This window comes from Phaenicophaeus curvirostris, chromosome 5 (genome assembly GCF_032191515.1).
Source record: "Phaenicophaeus curvirostris isolate KB17595 chromosome 5, BPBGC_Pcur_1.0, whole genome shotgun sequence".
Lineage (NCBI taxonomy): Eukaryota > Metazoa > Chordata > Aves > Cuculiformes > Cuculidae > Phaenicophaeus > Phaenicophaeus curvirostris.
Genome location: NC_091396.1, coordinates 25,826,596 through 25,845,531, shown reverse-complemented (window position 1 = coordinate 25,845,531; position 18,936 = coordinate 25,826,596). Strand labels below are relative to the sequence as shown.

The following is an 18,936-nucleotide window of genomic DNA, read 5'->3' as shown; positions in this document are numbered from 1 at the left end:
TTAAACTTCATCCTGTTGGTCTCAGTCCATTGATCCAGCCTGTTCAGATCCCTCTGTAGTGGCTCTCTACCCTTGAGCAGATCGACATTTCCTCCCAGTTTCATGTCATCTGCAAATTTACTAATGGTACTTTCAGTCCTTTAATCCATATCATTGATAAAGATATTGAACAGAACTGGAACCAGTACTGAGCCCTGGGGAACACCACTGTGACAATAAGTGTTGGACTGAAATTTGTGGATGTGAAGCAGCATAAAGTTACTTCGCATGATTGTTGCCTGGAGGGATTTTGAGGCAAAAATTTGAGTTCAAAGATACTGATGCTAAAATACTGTGCAGCTTACTTCTAGCTGCAGGTTGTCACAAGATGTCTGCTGTTGGATCTGCTACATCCCATTACCTTCATTCCAAAATGGAAAATAATTGAGAAATATTTTAGAATAAAAATGTTTGTAGAGTTAAAAGAAGGGAATGGGCTTGTCCTATTAGCTGCATTGTGTGGGGTGCTTGTTGCACCTGTTGCATGCGATAAGCAGTGCCTTGTTCACTGCCAGTAGGTGTGAAATGTTGGAGGTATGGACTAGCTGGCTCAGCTGTAAGATTTGGTCAGAAAGCTTCTTCCCTGAAGAAGAAGCAAGTCTGTGTACTGACTTCTCTAAGAGAAACTCAACCTGTTGTAAATGTATAATGTCTTTTCTTTAAGCAATCTACCAGTATAGTGGTAAAATTTTACTGGGATATCTAAAGCAGACTTCCAGATCTTCAGGGAGTTACTCAGTAGGACCCTTGGGATGTGGTCCTTGGGGACAGGGGAGCAGAACAGAGCTGGTAAATACTTAAGGATGCTTTCCATAAAGTGCAAGAGTGCTCAGTCCCCCGATGTAGCAATTCAGGCAGAGAAGGGAAGAGACCGTTGTGGTTGAGTCAAGACCTGCTAAACTGAAGAACAAGAGGCAACTTCACAGGCAGTACAAGCGGGACAGGGAACCTGGGAAGAGTATAGGGATGCTGTCTGGTTGTGTAGGGATAGGGTCAGGAAGGCCAAGGTGCAGCTGGAGTTGAACTTGGCAAGGTAAGTGAAGACTAACAAGAAGGGCTTCTACAGACAGGTATGTCAGTGAGAAAAGGAAGATTAAAGAAAACGTACCCCTACTGATGGATGAAAACGTTGACCTTGTTTCAACAGATAAGGAGAAGGCTTAGGTACTCAACTTTTTTTGCCTCAGTCTTCATTGGTAACTGCTCTCCTTGCCCCTCCTGGGTCATGGGACAACAAGATGGGGACCAGGGTATAAAACACCTCCCACTGTAGGAGAGAATCAGGTTCATGGCCACCTGAGGAACCTGAACAAATATGGGACCTGATGAGATGCATCCCAGAGTCCTGAGGGAATTGACCGATGTGGTAGCCAAGCCATTCTCCATATTATTTTAAAAGGTATGGCAATTGGGAGAAGAGCCTGGTGACTGGAAGAAGAACATTGTGCCCATTTTTAAAAAGGGCAGAAAAGACAACATGGGGAACTACTGACCTGTCAGCCTCACCTGTGTGCCTGGGAAGGTCATGGAACAGATCCTCTTAGAAGGTGTGCTGAAGCATATAGAGGATAGGGAGGTAATTAGTAGCATGGCTTCACGGAGGGCTGTATGAGCAGCTTAGTGGCTTTCTATGATGGGGTAATCACAGCAGTGGACATGTGGAAAACTGACAGATGTGATCTGTCTGGACTTCTGCAAAGCCCCCACATGGTCCCTCACAACAGCCTTCTCTCTAAATTGGAGAGAGATGGATTTGATGGGTGGATTATTTGTTGGGTAAGGACTTGGTTGGATGTTCACCTTCAGAGAGTAGTGGTCAGTGGCTCAATGTCCATATGGAGATCTGTGACAAGTGATGTCCCTCAGGGGTCTATACTGGGACCAGTGCTGTTTAACATCTTCATCAATGATATAGACAGTGAGATTGAATGCACCCTCAGCAATTTTGCAGATGACACGAAGCTGAGTGCTGCAGTTGCCACGGGATGTCATCCAAAGAGACCTGGACAAGCTGGAGAAGTGGGCCTGTGTGAACCTCATGAGGTTCAATAAGGCCAAGTGCAAGATCCTACACCTGGATCGGGAGCAATCCGCGGTTTAAATACAGGATTGAGGGATGCTGTGATGGAGAGCAGCCTTGTGGACAGGGACTTGGGGTTTGCTGGTTGATGAGAAACTTGATATGAGCCAGCAATGTGTGCTCGTAGGCCAGAAGGCCAACCATATTCTGGGCTGCATCAAAAGAGGCATGGCCAGCAGGTCAAGGGAGGTGATTCTGCCCTTCTATTCCTCTCTTGTGAGACCTCATCTGGAGTATGGTGTCGAGTTCTGGAATCCTCAACATAAGAACAATATGGAGCTGTTGGAACAGATCCAGAGGAGGGCTACAAAGATGATCAGAGGGCTGGAGCACCTCACATAAGTGGACAGGCTTTGAGATAGTTGGGGTTGTTCAGCCTGAAGAAGAGAAGGCTCTGAGGAGACCTTATAGTGACCTTCCAATACCTGAAGGGGGTGTACCTTGTACTTGTAGCCAAGTCAGGAGTGTCAGAATAACTTTTATACAAGGGGATATCTATACACTATAAGGTTTTACACAGTATATGCCAAATCTGATTTTTTTCCCACTGCATTTGTTCATGTTTGATGTGAAATAATAAAATGGATTGCGCTTTTTGAAAAACAGTGCAGTTTCACAGTTGGCTAAAGATAGTAAAAAGGTTTTCTGTTAATGCTGCAAACTGTCATGTCTTCAGTGGAATGTACAACTGGTCCTGATGGGAGTTACTGTTTCTTAGAGCCTTGAAAAAAAGAGGCTGGGAGGATTGGTTTCTGCTTGGCATAAGGACATACTTACACTTGCGCGTACAACTGCCAGGGTGGTTTTCTTCAACTTAAGCAAACCAGCCTGGGGGGAATACTGTGGCGAGCAGTTCTCTGCTACTATCTTTACCACTTGCTTCACATTTGATTTTTTTTTCTTTTTAAGAGATTAGAATAGTAGTTTAGAGAAGAGCAATTTCTTCCCATGGCTAATGGAGTCAGAGGAGGCTTCTCCAGTGCCTAGTGGTTCACTGACACCTCTTTAAGACTGGGGTATGGTATTGCTGCAAAACTTGTGATTATTGAGTTAGTTAATTAGCTGAGATTATTCTATCTTAAAAATGACACAGAAGTTGCTCTTTGAAGTTATGCGGAGAATCATAGGGACTTGGATGTCTTGGCTGAGAGTTTTCCATTGCCCTTAGTGTTAAGTATAAAAGTAAGGCAGCTGCTTCAGGGTAATTTACCACCTCTTTTTCCACAAAGTAAGGGTTCACTCCCCCCTCCAAATGGGCCTTGGATACTCTTCAGAAAAAGTGGTAGTTGAATATGTGAAATTCAGTGATAAACTCACTTTACACTTCATAATTCTAACTGAAAACTACTGGTGTAATAAAGAAAAACATGTAAGAGAGAAACTGCAGGAATTTCCTTTTGGAGGACACTAAATCAAGGAAGAGTTACTGTAGCTGTGGTTTAAAACAGTTTATATGCACTCTGCTGAGTGATGGAAGAAGGCTTTGCTCCAGCTCCACTTAATTTGGAAGAAAAGATCCCTTCAAACAAATGCTGAAGCTGTTTGTCCCTGTTGGATATACTTTTTTGGTCGGTACTCTGGTTGTCCCTGACCGTGTCCTGGCCTTAAAAACTGTGCAGATTAGCGTATTGATGTGCCTTATGGTTAGTTATTGAACACATACAAGTATTTGCTCCTTTTCTGAATTAAGTAAAGGCGGCTCGTCCAGTGCAAAGATGACACGTTTTGTAAAGATTCCATTACTGTTTACCATTCTGTCCAAATTAAAACTGAATTAACTTTATTGAATTAACATGAATAATAGAATAGTTAGGGTTGGAAGAGACCTTAAAGATCATCTAGGTCCAACCCCCCTGCCATGGGCAGGGACGTCCCACTAGATCAGGCTGCCCAAGGCCTGATCCAACTTAACCTAAATGAATAACAAATTGGTGGGAGGAAAACAATTATTCACATGACGCGTGTGATTTACCTGCAAAAATGTGAATGATATCAACTGGTGAGTACAATGCCGTAATGATAAATGTTTAGCAATTTTTTTCTCGTTGGGATTGGAGAGTCCCATTTACAGTAATACCTTGAAATTTATCTTTGTGTCATTTTCCATGTGCACCTAGGGGGAAGCCAACAAATGTATAGATGATGTGTTTATTAATTCACAGATTTGTTCTTTTAAATGTTCATATTCTTAAATTTTTTCAATAACCGCTTCCTTTAAAGATGTTAATTCACTCTCATATCTGATGGTTACATCTATAACAATTGTGGCATGTCCTTTAACTATTATCGAGTCCAGTTTATACAATTCTTTCTTACTGTCTCCTGTAAATGGTTCTGCAAATACTATTGAAACAAAGAAACTTACTCTTAACAGTTTAATTTAACCATTAAAGCAGGTACACTTTATTCAGCGCTAGAGAAGACTCCGGATTTGTCCTCAGAGTGCTTCTGCCAAGCAGTGATTTCACAGAAAATTTATACATGGAATTGTTTTCAAATTCATATTTTTTCCCAAAATGACAAGCATATTTTATTCCTGGAGCCTCATTGTGTATCCAGGGGGAGTGAAATCAAAGCAGCTCAGAGTCGTTAAGGTGTGGCCATATCTGAGCGGTCAATCTCAACGACTCTGGGTGGCAAGAAGGGTTGTTACAGTTATCTTAGTTGTTAATCTTGTTTCTAACAGTTGATGTTCCATCCCACCATTTACAAATCACCATTTCACTATCCAATTTTTCTTTTTGGCTTCTTTACCTAAGATCTCACAAATTAAATTGTCTTTTAATCTTTGTGTCCTCTGCCAGAGGACAATATCCTATTAAATGGTTGCAGGACTCTGTCTCAGCCAGGCAGTGACTACAAGATTTTACATTGGTTTCCTGTTCACCCCTAGGTAAAAACAATTTTGTGGGGTAGACATTTGCCTATAATTGTAGAGCTGTAGAAACTCATAGAGTTTTCTGTGAGGAATGCCCCTATAATACATAATCCAGTTGTTACTGACCTTATCATTCTCAAAAATGTTAATGCCTAGGCGCTGAGAAAACACCCTAGTCCAATTTATGAATTCCCTTCTTCTCCAGTTACAAGGTCTTGGAAAGATGGTTTTAGAAGCAGACGTTTCCCATTTTGAGATTGGCTTATCCTCACCTGATATCTCTGAAATTACCATTGTAGATCTCGGGTCCCAGGTAGATGGAATCTTTATTTTATCGCCACCAGCTGTCACCTGTAGTTTCACATATTCTTTATCAATACCCTCTTTTCTTAAAAAATCCTTAATCAATCATCCAAAGATTGTGCAATACAATGCAGTCTTCAGGCTTGTATCCTGGGAATTAGCGCTGATAATCTAACAATGCCCAGCCTGCCATCCTGAGTGCTGGAATATGGGATGGCATTACAGGTACTTAAAGGAAGATGGAGCCAACCCTTGACAGCATATCTTATTTTCAAGTCAAAGGTTTCAAGGTACTTGGCTTTCACATCTGCTTGGTCAGCCAAGTAAATTCGTCAGGTAATTGCATATTGTTTCATGATGTCAACTTTCTGAAATGGTTTTAAAGGTGCCTTATCAATACGATCTATTCTTTCTGTAATTTTCCCTTTTAACTCTGGCCATGTTCCTGTCCATGGGTCAATTTGCAGACCCAGGTATTTCTCAGTCACCAGCATCAGTCATTTTCAGGGGAGTGCCTTTGACTGTCCAAGCATAAAAAGACTGCCTGTCACTGTGATCTCCAGATCTATCTCAACTCAAAACCTGGGAACTGTAAATACTTCTTGTAGATTTGGTGTAGGAGTAGGAAACATTTACTCAAAACGCCTGCACATTATGAAGCTGGCTTCTTTTATGGTGCTCTCCCATTAATGGTCCATGTGTGGTATTACCACGTGTTCACATTGCACCATACATACCTTCCTGCAGTTACCAGCATGCTTTTTCCACACTGACTGGCTTGGCTTTAAAATGGACTTTTTGAAGAGTTCAGCATCCTGTGATATTGTCTATTGTATTATGTGCTAGTTGAAAAAGCTGATTTGGAAAAGCAAAGGGACAAAAATAATCTTACCATGTCTCGTTAATTTTTTTTTTTTTTTTAGTTCTAGGCTGCTTATACCACAAGACATCTGCATCCCTCTAGCTGAGGGCAGTGTTCTCTTTCTGTTAAGAGTTTCTGTGCAGTGAAGTAAAAAATGTGAAGTACTTGAGATTATAAAGAGATTCTGTAGTAATTTGTTAAACACATTTTGATGCTATTGTTAGTATTTCGTGTTATATGAATAGCTGTGCTGGTACTATAAAATAGATATATTTTCTATCTTGAAGAACTGTACAATGCATGATGGAGAGGAGTGCGGCAAGGCATGCAATTTATATAACTCATGTTTCTTTTGCACCCAATTTTATGTGAATTGTGCTGAATAAAGGCAGTGTTAATTATAGCATTTTCTTTCTTGAGTTTAACTTTTGCAGCCTGAAAAATACTTTTAATGAAGGTCTCTTGTGTTTCTTGTTCTTACAAAGACACTAACTTGATATCTCTGTGTTCCTCCTTTCTTTCTCCACTTGTTTCCTTGTTCTTTCTATGTTAGTCTTAGCCTAAGTTTGCATCCAGATTCTCTGAACTTGCTGCCATGCCAATTATCTCTGTCTGCAGTGGTCTCTTCGCAGTTTGGCTTCTCTGAGCAAGCAAGGGAAGCTTAGTGGCGTTCAAAATCCTGCCTTTTGCTGCTATTTAGTGTTTTTTTGGACTTACAATGACACATAGCCACAGGTTGGGCATGGGCTATGACCAGTCCAGCTAGGCCTTTGCCTTTGAGGGTTGTTTGCCACTTGAGGACCTGCTTAGATATCTCTGCCCTAGACTTATATCTGGGGCACTGACATTTACAGCAGACTTCAGTGCAAAGAGATGGTTGTTCTTGTTCTTGGTGAAGTATGACCAATGCTTCTAAATTACTCAGATTCATGTGGGTCTTTAAGGGATAGTTAAGAGTACCTGCTTGCTGATTTTACAAACCTGTACACCAAAGCATTGAGCAGTGTAAATTTGTTTTGAGAGGTCATTTGACTTCTTTTGTTTTAATGTTTCGATCATTCTGGAAATGATACAAACTGGGAAAAAGTCAGTCCAAGCAAGTGAATTCTCACAAAAAAACTTGAAGCAGTTGAAAGCAGGCCATAACTTCCAAGCAGGGAGCTTGGAAGGTGCCTAACATTGGTGCCACCAGTGCTGCCTAGAGCATCCAAACCTGTACTGCTACAGAAGTATCTCTAGCCTTTGTAAATTGTTTCCCTTGTCTTTGCCCCCTTCTGTCTATATCTTCCAGCAAAAGCCAAATCCAAATGTGGTGCCACGTTCTTCCCCTGTGCCAGTGGGATCCACTGCATCATTGGCCGCTTCCGGTGCAACGGCTTTGAGGACTGTCCTGATGGCAGCGATGAAGAAAACTGCAGTAAGTATGAGTCTGCTTGCCCATGATGGTGCTTCTTTTTCTTTCAAGTAATTAACAGTACTTAGAAAGTAAGCATTCACTAGGCTTTAGTTTCTAAGTCAAATATTCTCCTTGTCATTTACAACCTATATGATGCTGGTGCTTTTCACACTTTGTAAATGACTGTCTTTATTTTTTTTACCCCTAAGGTACAGCTCAGACTTGTTTTGTTTATAATGCCTGTATGGTACTTCAAGTCCCTTTTGTTACTTTGAACTGAGATTTAAGCTGTATGTTTGCTTTGAACAAGTTCTCTGTACTCAAATGTAACTCAAATTGGACAACATAAAATATGGCTTTAAATGGTTAAATTTTTATTTGCCTGTTTCTTGTCAATGAAAAATATGACCTATTTGTTCATCAGCACATTTCTCTGTTTTTACATGTTCTCAAACATCAAACAAGCAAATAAAGGGTTACTTAGTCAAACAAGTTTTTGGAAGGAGAAGGAGGTTCTCAAGTCAGACGTGCCTGCAAATGCACTAGCTTGATCTGCTGTTCAGCAGCTTGCAGTGAAGTCAAAGCTGAAAGATAATCTGAAGTACTACTTGACTTGGGGCTAAAGCCTCTGTGTGTGGCTGCATAGATCCATTTGTATCTGTAAATCTAGCAGGGATATGTCATAGCAGTAAAGAAAGTTTATGTTCAAGCCAGCTGTTCTGTTGCTGTCATCAGGAGCTTCTAAAAGCATGGATCTGTAGGTGGAAGCTTACAGCCAATACTTGCTCATTCTCTTGCTGGAGCATGCCAGAGTTTTTCCTTTTAATGACATTGAAAGGTCAGGAGGAGGACAACAGACACCAGCTTTCAAAGATAACAAAAGGTGCAGTCTTTACAGTGATCTGTCACTGTCTGCTTCTTGCCTTTCTTGTTCCTGTGCTTTACCCCACAGCATGAACATCTCTTAAGGTGCCATCTGTTGTTGAGTCTGGCCTTGAGGGGACTGTGGCAGGGAGATAAGACCTCTGTGGAGCAAGTGAAGCTACAGAAAGAAGATTGAAGGCTAGTGAAATAACTTTGGATTATGCTTAAACAAGCAGACTAGAAAGAAATTCTAACAAAAGTGCTTTGAATATCCTTTAGGGTATTCTTAGAGTAACAAGTGGCAGGTCTCAACAGAAAATGTACCAGCTTGTGGAGCTGGTTATGAATGACATAATTACCCATGAGCTTGTAGTGTGTACATCCAACGGGACCTTACAGTTTAGTTACTGCTTTGCTTATGTTGAGGAAGAACACTGTAGGCCCTAAAGTAACCTGGAAAATTAGTGTGCTGTACAAGTGTGCAACAGTTTCAGACCAAAGGAGATTTAGCATGAACATGACAAACATACTTCCGGGGAGCTGGGGAAATTGGGAATCTTTGTTATATGTACTGCAGGTTATATGCACAGTTTTATGATTATTTTTTTTAAAGACTCTATGAAGGCAGCTCTTACTTCAAAGAATAAAAAATAGGAAGCCAGTTAGTATTTGGGAAATGTAATCCCATTTGTTATTGTAATAGAGAAGCACTTTAAAGCAGACAAGGCATCTAAACAGCTTTTTTTGAATTGGAAAAGTTGCACTCAGTTTCAGTCACTTTATTACCAAAATCTGGCAGCAGCTCAAAGAGGAGCACCAAAAATTATTAACAGATTGAGAGATTGATTTATAAGGAGGTATTAAAAATTGCTAAATTATGCATATCTCAGCTAGGTGATGACTGTGTTGGAAGATAAGGCTATATATCCTGTATATGAAGGGTGCAAACACTGTTTGAGGAGACATTATGTAGTTATGTGTGCCGCTGTATGGCTAAGAGTGGAGGGATGAAATTAGATAAGAGACAACTAAGTTGAATGTCAAGGAAACTTCCTTGGCAGTGAGACCTGTTGAAGTTGTGATGTAATCTACTAGGTTGTGGTGAATCTACTAGAAGTGGTGAAAACTGCACTGCCTTAAGTTTTAAATGAAACCGTACATAGCATCTTACCGAGTATTTACTATTGGGTTTGGCATATGTGAGAAGACTGCCCTGCCTGAGTCTGCTTAAATCCTATTCTGGTTTTGCTCTGTGTGCAACACTGGGCCTCACATGAAAGGATTTTCTGGGTGCTACTGTAACTTGCATGTTACTTTTAAAATGGAATTGAAATTCAAACACTGAGAAGTTGAGAAATGTCAGCATTGCCATTGTACCCTGTCAAAATAGTGAGGAAAATTGGGAAGGTGGAAAAACACGGAAGCAGAGGTAAATAAACCACTGCCTGGCAGTTCTCAGTCGTGGTTGTTGACTTATAGTATGAAACTTGAGCTAAACTGAGTTTGTTGTAATGGGAAGCAATAGGCAGTGTGTATGGTAGACAGTGCCACATCTTCAATATGACCAAATGCTGATCGGCAAACAGTGATTGTGATAGGAGCTGTTATGCAAATGAACAGAAATCTTATTACAACTGTGGGTGGACTAAATTTCTGCTAACTGTAATGAATCTTTCATGAATTGGAAATTCCGCGCTCTCTGCTTAGAGAGACAAAATCGCTTTGATTGCCAAGTTACTCCCACATATTCAGCAAACTGACCAACTGTGGAGTTGTGACATGTTGTTGCTGATTGCTTAATGGCTATTTCACTGCCTGGGTAAGAGAATTTCTAATGAAAGATCTCCCTTCCTCTCTTCACAGCAGCAAATCCCTTGCTTTGCTCTACTGCCCGATTCCACTGTAAAAATGGTCTTTGCATCGATAAAAGCTTCGTGTGCGACAGTCAAAATAACTGTCAAGATAACAGTGATGAAGAAAGTTGTGAAAGCCCTCAAGGTAGGCACAGGGGTTTTATTTTATTCTGCAGTATTATACCAACTCAAATTAACATAGAACAGGCTCAGTAGAAAATACAGTTCTTTGGCTTGCCTACTGTTGACTGGAGCTGTGGTTTCCTTGTTTCTGTATTTAGAAAAAAGGATGAGGACAAGGAAGAAAATTTGTTTGTTGTGTTTTGAGTCTTGTGAGAATCTCAAAACACAGTCTGACTTTTTTTTTTTTTTAATTCATGCTAAAAGTCTAATGCTCTTCAGTTTTATTTTCTGTGACTTTTTATTTTATAAAACATGAAGTATGTATGAATGACTGGAGGTTAACCAATGATGTGTATTGGGCATCAGCTCTTGGAGTTGCTACTGAGAGATCAGAGTAGGCAAAAAAATGGGAGATGGATGTTTGCAGGGAAGGTGTAATGTGCTTGGGCCCATAGAAAGCAGGAAACATGAAGAGACATGAAGCTGGATATGAGGGAAGGAGAAATTAGGGAAGTTAGAGGAGAATGAATTTAATATCTACGTGCACTTATGATTTAGTCCTTTGTGGAAGAGAAAGTAATTCTGAGCTTAATATGGTGCTAAATATTTGCAACAGCTCACAGGGGGAGAGGGAAAACACACAACAACAGTGCCAAAAAACAAGGTTTATGGCAGTAGTATGTGACAATCTTCTGTGCCATTCCTCTGTATGACCTATGGGCTCTTTCCTTTGGCTTCATGTGTAAGGGCTATAGAGGTCATCCTGGTAACCTGCCTGCTAGCTGGGCTACATTGCAGCCTGGGAACATAGCTCTGCTCAGATCAGAACCTCCGCGAGAGGGGTCTGGCCTGCCCCTGCCATCTGGGAGGGGAGGAAAGGGCTGGTGAGGGGCTGGTGCACGTGTATTACCAGAGCAGCAATGCTGTTGTCCCTGTGCCGGGGGCTGGGTTGTTTTTCACTACAGGCCTAAGGCAGCTCAATAAGTGGGTGGTAAGGTTTCTTCTTGTTGGTGATTTTTCTTTGTTTGGTGGTTTGTTTTTGTTTGTTTGTTTGTTTGTTTTTTCTTCTACGGCTTAAAGCAGCAGTTGGGATGATTGCTTCCTCTGCAGATTAATTGGCTGGATTGCCTCCAGGTTGTTGTCATGACTGTCTGCTTTTGGAAGTGACTGTCAGGCTCAGCAGAAGAGAGCTGTATTTCATGAAGCTATTACTTTGTCTTTATCTTTGTCCTTCTGGAAAAGTCAGATTAGTAATAGGGTTAAGTAATGTAATTGTGTCTGATTCTATGCATGAAAGATGCCAAAACAAAGAAGAAGGAAGTCTTTCTCATCAGAACAGCTATGGTTTGTGGGCTTTTTTATTTTGGAAAAAAAAAAAAAAGCCCAAGTACAGGGTTGGGGATAAGGAGTTTCCAAAGTGAAATGCTGATTATGTGGAATGTATGTGATTGTCTTTACCCTTTGGCAGTTCAGAGCCTCCCTGAACTGCAATTTTGCTGTCTGTAAGTAGACAATGCTCGTGTACCTGTCTTTCAAAGTGAGGATTATACTGTTCAATGTGCTTGGCTTCCCATCTGAATGTGCAAGACTATTCCCTCTGGAGTTTGCATTGACAGGTTTATCTGTCATGGCTTCTGAACACAGCAACTACTTTGTGTTAATTGAGATATGGAGGGTACTGTGGATACAATTCTTTCTACAGGAGATCTAATTATTGTAATTACAGTAGGTTTCATGTTAACACAGTACCCAAGAATCCTAACTAGAACTCAAGCACTCTTGCTTTGCTCTGTGCCTAAGTACCCAAACTATAGAGTATTATAAAATGAAGATAGACGGTTTTCTTCCCACTAGCTATGTTATGTCAAACGTGATAGCTGTAGTTCATTGTAATTTAGTGGTCTGACCTATGAGATTGCCCTTGTGTGCTATTTTTCTATCTAAAAATGTATTGATACAGAAATCACTAAGCTTCTGAACCACTGTATGATAGTGTCATCGTGTACATTTAACAGATGGGGAAGAGAGGGCATAGATCGGGTAAACTAAATGCTCCCAGAATTACTGATAGTAAAGCTTTATCCATGCTTCTCTGCTTCAGGGTGGTGTTGTGAGACTTAATCAATGTTTGCAAACCATTTTGAGATACTTTGATAACAAGTGGAATAGAAGTGTGTTTTATTTATACTTAGCTTTCCTTTTACTCTTGGGTATACTGACAAGCTTTTTAAATTAACACCTCTTCCTACTCCTACAGGAACTTCAAAGGCCTCCTTTATCTTGCTGTCATTATTGGAAAGCTCCAGTGCAATATCGGTTTGGTTTCTGTCAGATACTCCCCCATGCATAAAGATCTTTTTAGTCAAGAAGGGTTGCTCTGCAGGCTGTGACCCTGTGACCAGGAATGTGACCCCCTACTGAAAAAAGTATTGAACCAGCTTTGACATGGAACACTTCAAGATGCGCTGTCCTTGATGGATAATAGCTTTGCTAGCATGCTGGAATTCGATGTGACCCAGAAGCTATAGGTTTATAAAGATACGTCATAAGCAGGGATGGATTAATTTGAGGGAAGGGAGACAGGAGCCCCAGGATTTATCTGTGAAAATGGGAGGAATTTTTGAGAACAAGTTCCCACGTTCCTTTCTCCTTACCACTTGTAACTGCATGTTACATATCTTACAGAAGTTTGTATGTAGTGGGGAAAGTGTCAGTTTAAAAGCTTAAACCATGACAATTTAGCAGCAAATCAAGCAATTCTGTTATCATTCCCAACAGTAGATATTTGTTGTTCCTGTAGCCGCCATGGTAGACTTCAGAGCTGTTCCTTTAATTCCACCCCAGCTATACTTTGGTTTCCAGCATGGAAGTAATAAGGGTGGACTTTTTCCTTAGTCTGAAATGTGGTGTATTGGAGAATGTAATTGCTTGGGTTATCCACATGAATCGCATATATTAATTGCTCTTTCCAAGATTTTATACCAGTTTTAACAACACTTGCAGCATTTGGAAATTTCTGTTCCTGTTCTATAGTTAATTATCTTAATCCAGGAAATTTCCTCTCCAATTTACTCTTATTACTACAAGATCTCTCCCTATGCCTTGAATTAGCTGACAGTGCTAATTATTCACATTAGCTGCTCTGGGTGTACTACTGGGGCCTGTGTGTTGCTGGGGGGATTTCCTGCTCTGCAACAGGCATCCACTCATTTGGAAGAGAATTACTCCTCTTTAACAATTTTCAACAACCAAGTAAATTTGTTTGGTTCTAGGACTGTATTTAATTTATTCTCTTAATTGCATTTTATCTGAATGTGTCTTCACAATGCTTCTTCATTTAGTTTCTCCTCCATGTTGTATTTTAGTCTAGAAAGCTTTAACACCAACAAAAGCATGCTGCATATTTTAATTCAAACTCCTTTTCCTTTTGTGGCTCTTCTTTTTCTTTCCTTCGATATTTACTGAATACCTTTATTAACTTTAACCCCGTTGCCTAGGAAAAGTGGGGTTTGTTGCTGTGAGTCTATATTCACTCTGATGCTTTAGAGAGAGAGGCTCTTGGATTTAGTAATGTTTATACATTTCTAGCTCTGCCATTTATTAAACAGTACCATTGTGGTCAAGCTATAAACCAAATGTGTCGCAAGTGTCCAGAAGTTAATTCCCGCACTGTTTTCCTGCACTGCGCTGGGTAATGTCCATTGTTGCACGTGTGGATATCTCCTTATTTTATTTTTATATGTATTCTCACTGAATTTGCATTAGGGTTTTGATACACCCCAATATTCTAAAACAGAATTAAAATCATACACAGTTGCAAAAGTCTCTGTTGTTTCCTCTGTGACATGTATAAATTGCTTGTATGAAAATTTGTAGCATGTTAAAACTGAAAAATCTGACAATGCGTCAAACAAGTGGAAAGCAGTTCAAAAGCTTGACTTGTTAAAATTAAATTTTAAGGGATAATTTAAATTTTGTAATGATATTTTGTGTGGATTTCAGTACAGATGAGACAAAGTTGGAAGAGAACTGGCTGCAGTGGTAAACGCTATGGCCCATTGCTGGTGTTTGCATGATTTAGTTGCCATGCAAGGTAGATACTAAAACTGACAGCCAAGTGGAAGAGACACACTCTAAATTTCAGTGAAATACCACAAAATCTAATTTATGACACACAAATAGCTTCCAGAAAATCCTGCTCCATGTGGAGCTTGTAACCAGCCCTTTATTTGTGGCAAATTGAAATTATGAATTTCCCAAATGCTGTGGTATCACTTAGACATCCTAAACCTTTGTAGCCTGATCCTGGATGCATAAGTTTCATTTTATCGTGTCTCATTGACTCTTTATTGACTCAGTCTGTAAACTGAAGCTCAATTTGCAATTATTTTGTTTCAGTTTAGGCCAGATTCAACCTGCAGCAGACTAAATAGAAACAGAAACTTCAGGAAGGATCCAAGTTAAATATCAATGAATGTTTTATTAAACAAAGGCTTTGCCTGCACATACTTAGTGCTCTAGTATCCCTGTTTTATAACACTTGCTGGATGGAAATGTTTTTGTCAGCTGTGAATTCCTTCTTTCCTTTATTGCTCCATTCCCTAATTAAGTCTGGCTGCTTCTTCTTTCCCTTTTTCTCTCCTCATAAGATTATTTGAGAGGGTTCTTGTCAAGAAATAATTGTTCCATCTCCATAGAAACTAAGGTGAGCTACAGTAGGCAGAGGTTCATATTAGTTGGTACTGATATTTTGATAACAGGTAAGATCAGCTCTTCACTTATTTCAACAGCATGTGGACTCCATGATCAATGCTGCCTCTCAGGCCAGCCTGTCATTTGTAAAACTTATTATTGAACACTTCATTTGAACAACAATTAGTAAGACGGGCATTATTGTAGATAGTCCTAGTCTCATTCAGAAGCACAGTAACTTCTGAGTGGGACTGATTACTTCACTGAGATGGGAGCTTTCCAATTCAAGCCGTGAATGGGCATTGAGAGAGGTCCAGGCAGCTGGTACAAGTAGATTTTAATCGATATGTCTTACACTCCCTCAACTTGCGAAGATGCCAGGGTTTTGTTGCAGAACAGGCATAGAATTGCTCTTTCTAAGGTTTTATTCCAAATTTTACCAACACTTGCAGTGCTTAACAGCATTTAACAACACAGGCATAGGAACCTGAGGAAAGGTGGTCTTGTGGATTAGCATGTTGCTCCTGCAGGCACTTTGGCCTGGCATTTTGGTAGAAAAATGATAGACAAGCTACCAAAATGTTAGGGTATCAGTGCTGGGAGAACAACTGTTCTGTAAAAGGAACTGTAATATGTGTCCAGATCTTCAAATGGACAAAAAACTTACTTAAAAGCATGTTTGTAGATCTGGGAGGTATCCAGCCTCTTCACCTGATCTGTTCAGCCCACCTTTGATGGTTTGAAGCTCAAACCAGTTATCAACTCATTATGACCTGGCTACTGTAAAAATTAATTTTATGGCCTAGATCAAATCTTAGAGAAGATGTGGTATCATTGGGAGCTCACCATGTTTAACAGCTCTAGCAAGGTTAAAAAGTAGAAAAAGAGGATCTGGCAACAATCATTTTGCCCTGAAAATTCCTTGAAAATAGTAAGGACTGGGAACTGACTTTGTTTCCAACTTGTATTATGTAGACTTCAGGATGTATTTTGTACTTCAGGATGTTGATTGTAGCCTTCCCTAAAGGCACAGCTTACTCCCATGACACAAGTGATGTGCAATGTGCGGCGCCGCAAGGCCCTGGCCGGAGCCACTTCCCTCGCTGGAGCCACTTCCCTCAGCACTTGGGGGGCTGTGGGCCTGCCCGTCCCGCTCTGCCCGCCCCGTGGCTGGAGAAGAGTGGGGAGCCCTTGCATCAGAGAGCTTGAGCTGATGTCACGGGGGGGTTGTGGAGACAACAGGGAAAAAAGTTGTGATGAAGAACCAAGGCAGAGAGACCAAAGCGGCCCTGCGGCCCACCAGCAACTCCAAACTGAACAGTGAGTTAGTGCTGGATGAGGGCGACTCACCGGAGGCAGCAGCACCCCTGGAAGCTCCTCTGGCGCAGGAGGACACCAAGTCCTCATGCCCTGCCGTGCACGACATCTCTGAAGAGCTAAGCAGGCAGCTTGGGGATATCTTGAACACGTACTGTGTGGATGCCAGCCAGGAGGGTCCAGGCGAGGACGGTGGCCAGAGTGAGCCCGCAGGGCCAGAGGAAGCTGAGAAGTGTCGCAGCGAGTCCCCGAGGAACAGTGACCAGGAAATGGGCAGCCTGGAGATGAACAGAGAGAAGGAAAGCACAAAGGAGACAGAAGAGTTCTGACCCAGCGAGGAGTGTGGGGAGCGGGATCAGAAGAAGGCTCAGGAAGAGAAGAAAGCCAAGGGCCTATGCAAAGAAATCACTTTGCTGATGCAGACACTGAACACCCTGAGCATGCCAAAGGAGAAACTAGCAGCGCTGTGCAAGAAATATGCTGAGCTGCTGAAAGAGCGCTGTAACTCCCAGAAACAGATGAAGATCTTGCAGAAGAAGCAGACACAGCTGGTGTAAGAGAAGGATCACCTGCAGAGTGAGCACAGCAAGGCTACCCTGGCCCACAGCAAGCTGGAGAGCTTGTGCCGTGAGCTCCAGAGGCACAACCATACCCTCAAGGAAGAGGGTGTCCAGCATGCACGGGAGGAGGGGGAGGAGCAGAAGGAGGTGACATCCCACTTCCAGGTGATGCTGAATGACATCCAGCTCCAGATGGAGCAGCACAATGAGAAGAACTCCAAGCTGCACCAGGAGAACACGGAGCTGGTAGAGAGGCTCAAGAAGCTCATTGAGCAGTACGAGCTGCGAGAGGAGCACATCGATAAGGTTTTCAAACACAAGGACCTGCAGCAACAGCTGGTGGATGCCAAGCTCCAGCAGGCGCAGGAATGCTGAAGGAGGCAGAGGAGAGACATCAGTGGGAGAAGGACTTTCTGTTGAAAGAAGCTGTGGAATCGCAGAGGATGTGTGAGCTGATGAAGCAGCAAAAGACCCATCTCAAGCAGCAGCTGGCGCTCTACATGGAGAAGTTTGAAGAATTCCAGAACACCCTTTCCAAAAGCAGTGAAGTGTTCACAACGTTTAAACAGGAGATGGAGATGATGATGAAGAAAATCAAGAAGCTGGAGAAAGAGACCGCCATGTACCGCTTCCGCTGGGAGAGCAGCAACAAGGCTCTCCTGGAAATGGCTGAGGAGAAAACCCTTCGGGACAAAGAGTTAGAAGGGCTTCAGGTGAAAATCCAGCGCTCGGAGAAACTGTGCCAAGCCCTGCAAACAGAGCACAACGACCTCAACAAGAAGGTGCAGGACCTGCGCACCCATGTGCCCTGCGCAGACACAGACCTCTTGGAACCTTTGAAGGACCCATCTCGAGACGGCTCTGAGGTGGCAATGGGAGCTGCCCCAGCAGAGCAGCACCTGGCTGAGGATTGCCTGCACTCAGGAAAGCCGACACACAGCACGGATCCTGCGGAGAACCCAGGAGAACTGAGCATAGGAGCGCTGGGGCAGAGTGGGACTGAGGAAGGCACGCAGGGCGCTGACTGAACCCACTGCACAACAGGCAGAGATGCAGTGAGAGGGAGGGTAACACAACTGTTTATAGACTCAGTCTGAGGCCCCTCTCCTCATCTTTGGACAGGTGCGAGAGGACAGCCCTCCTGGGGATCTGAGATTTCCTAGCTTAGGTTTTCAGAGGGTTTTCATAATTTCATATATATATATGTGATATATATATGATATATAAAATATGTGCAGGGCAATGTACAGTTTATGTACAGATATACACGAAGCCGAGGATGAGCCACCTCCCTGCGTATGCGTGAATAACTAATATATGGAGACTCAACCGATCGTCCTTTCACTAGAAGACCTTGTCCTTGGCAGGCTGTGATCCCCCCAGTCCCAGCACAGCTCAGCAACGCAGGCACATGGATCTGCCCTGGCACGTGGCTCTGGGACAGCTGGATGTGTCGCCACCTCTGCCTTCACAGCAACTCTCACATCGAGTGAAAGCTAACGAGCTGAGCAGGGGAGAACCGAACCATTTCCAGCACCAGATTCTCCCTCCCTCCCTCCCTCCCTCCCTCCTCTGTGTCAGACAGGAGGAAGCTCCTAGAATTTTTTAAAGAAATTAAAAAAAAAAAAATGGCCTCAAGCTCCGCCAGGAGGTTTAGGCTGAACATTAGGGAAAAAAAAATTCACAGAAAGGGTCATTGGGCACTGGGAACAGGCTGCCCAGGGAGGTGGTTGTGTCACCTTCCCTGGAGATGTTTAAGGCACGGGTGGACGAGGTGCTGAGGGGCATGGTGTAGTGTTTGGTAGGAACGGTTGGACTCGGTGATCCGGTGGGTCTCTTCCAACCTGGTGATTCTATGATTTTATAAGTGCCTTACTGCACTCTTGCTGTAATCCTGTGATTTTTTTTTTCCCTTTTTGTTTGCTGAGGCTGAAATTGCAGTTGTTAAGCTAATTACAGAAACAACACC

At 42.2% G+C, this 18,936-nt stretch overlaps 1 protein-coding gene and 1 pseudogene across 3 annotated transcripts in view; both read left to right on the top strand.

Annotated features, from left to right (window-relative positions):
* LDLRAD3 (low density lipoprotein receptor class A domain containing 3) overlaps positions 1 to 18,936 on the top strand; it is a 115,167-nt gene that overhangs the window by 46,549 nt on the left and 49,682 nt on the right. For 2 of the 3 annotated variants that reach the window (XM_069858117.1, XM_069858115.1), the window contains exons 3-4: positions 7,454 to 7,579; positions 10,286 to 10,420. In XM_069858117.1, coding sequence (XP_069714218.1) covers positions 7,454 to 7,579; positions 10,286 to 10,420 — 261 coding nt within the window. The remainder of the gene's footprint in view (positions 1 to 7,453; positions 7,580 to 10,285; positions 10,421 to 18,936) is intronic. The other variant, XM_069858118.1, reaches the window with a different exon arrangement.
* LOC138720661 (alpha-taxilin-like) lies at positions 16,254 to 18,534 on the top strand (annotated as a pseudogene).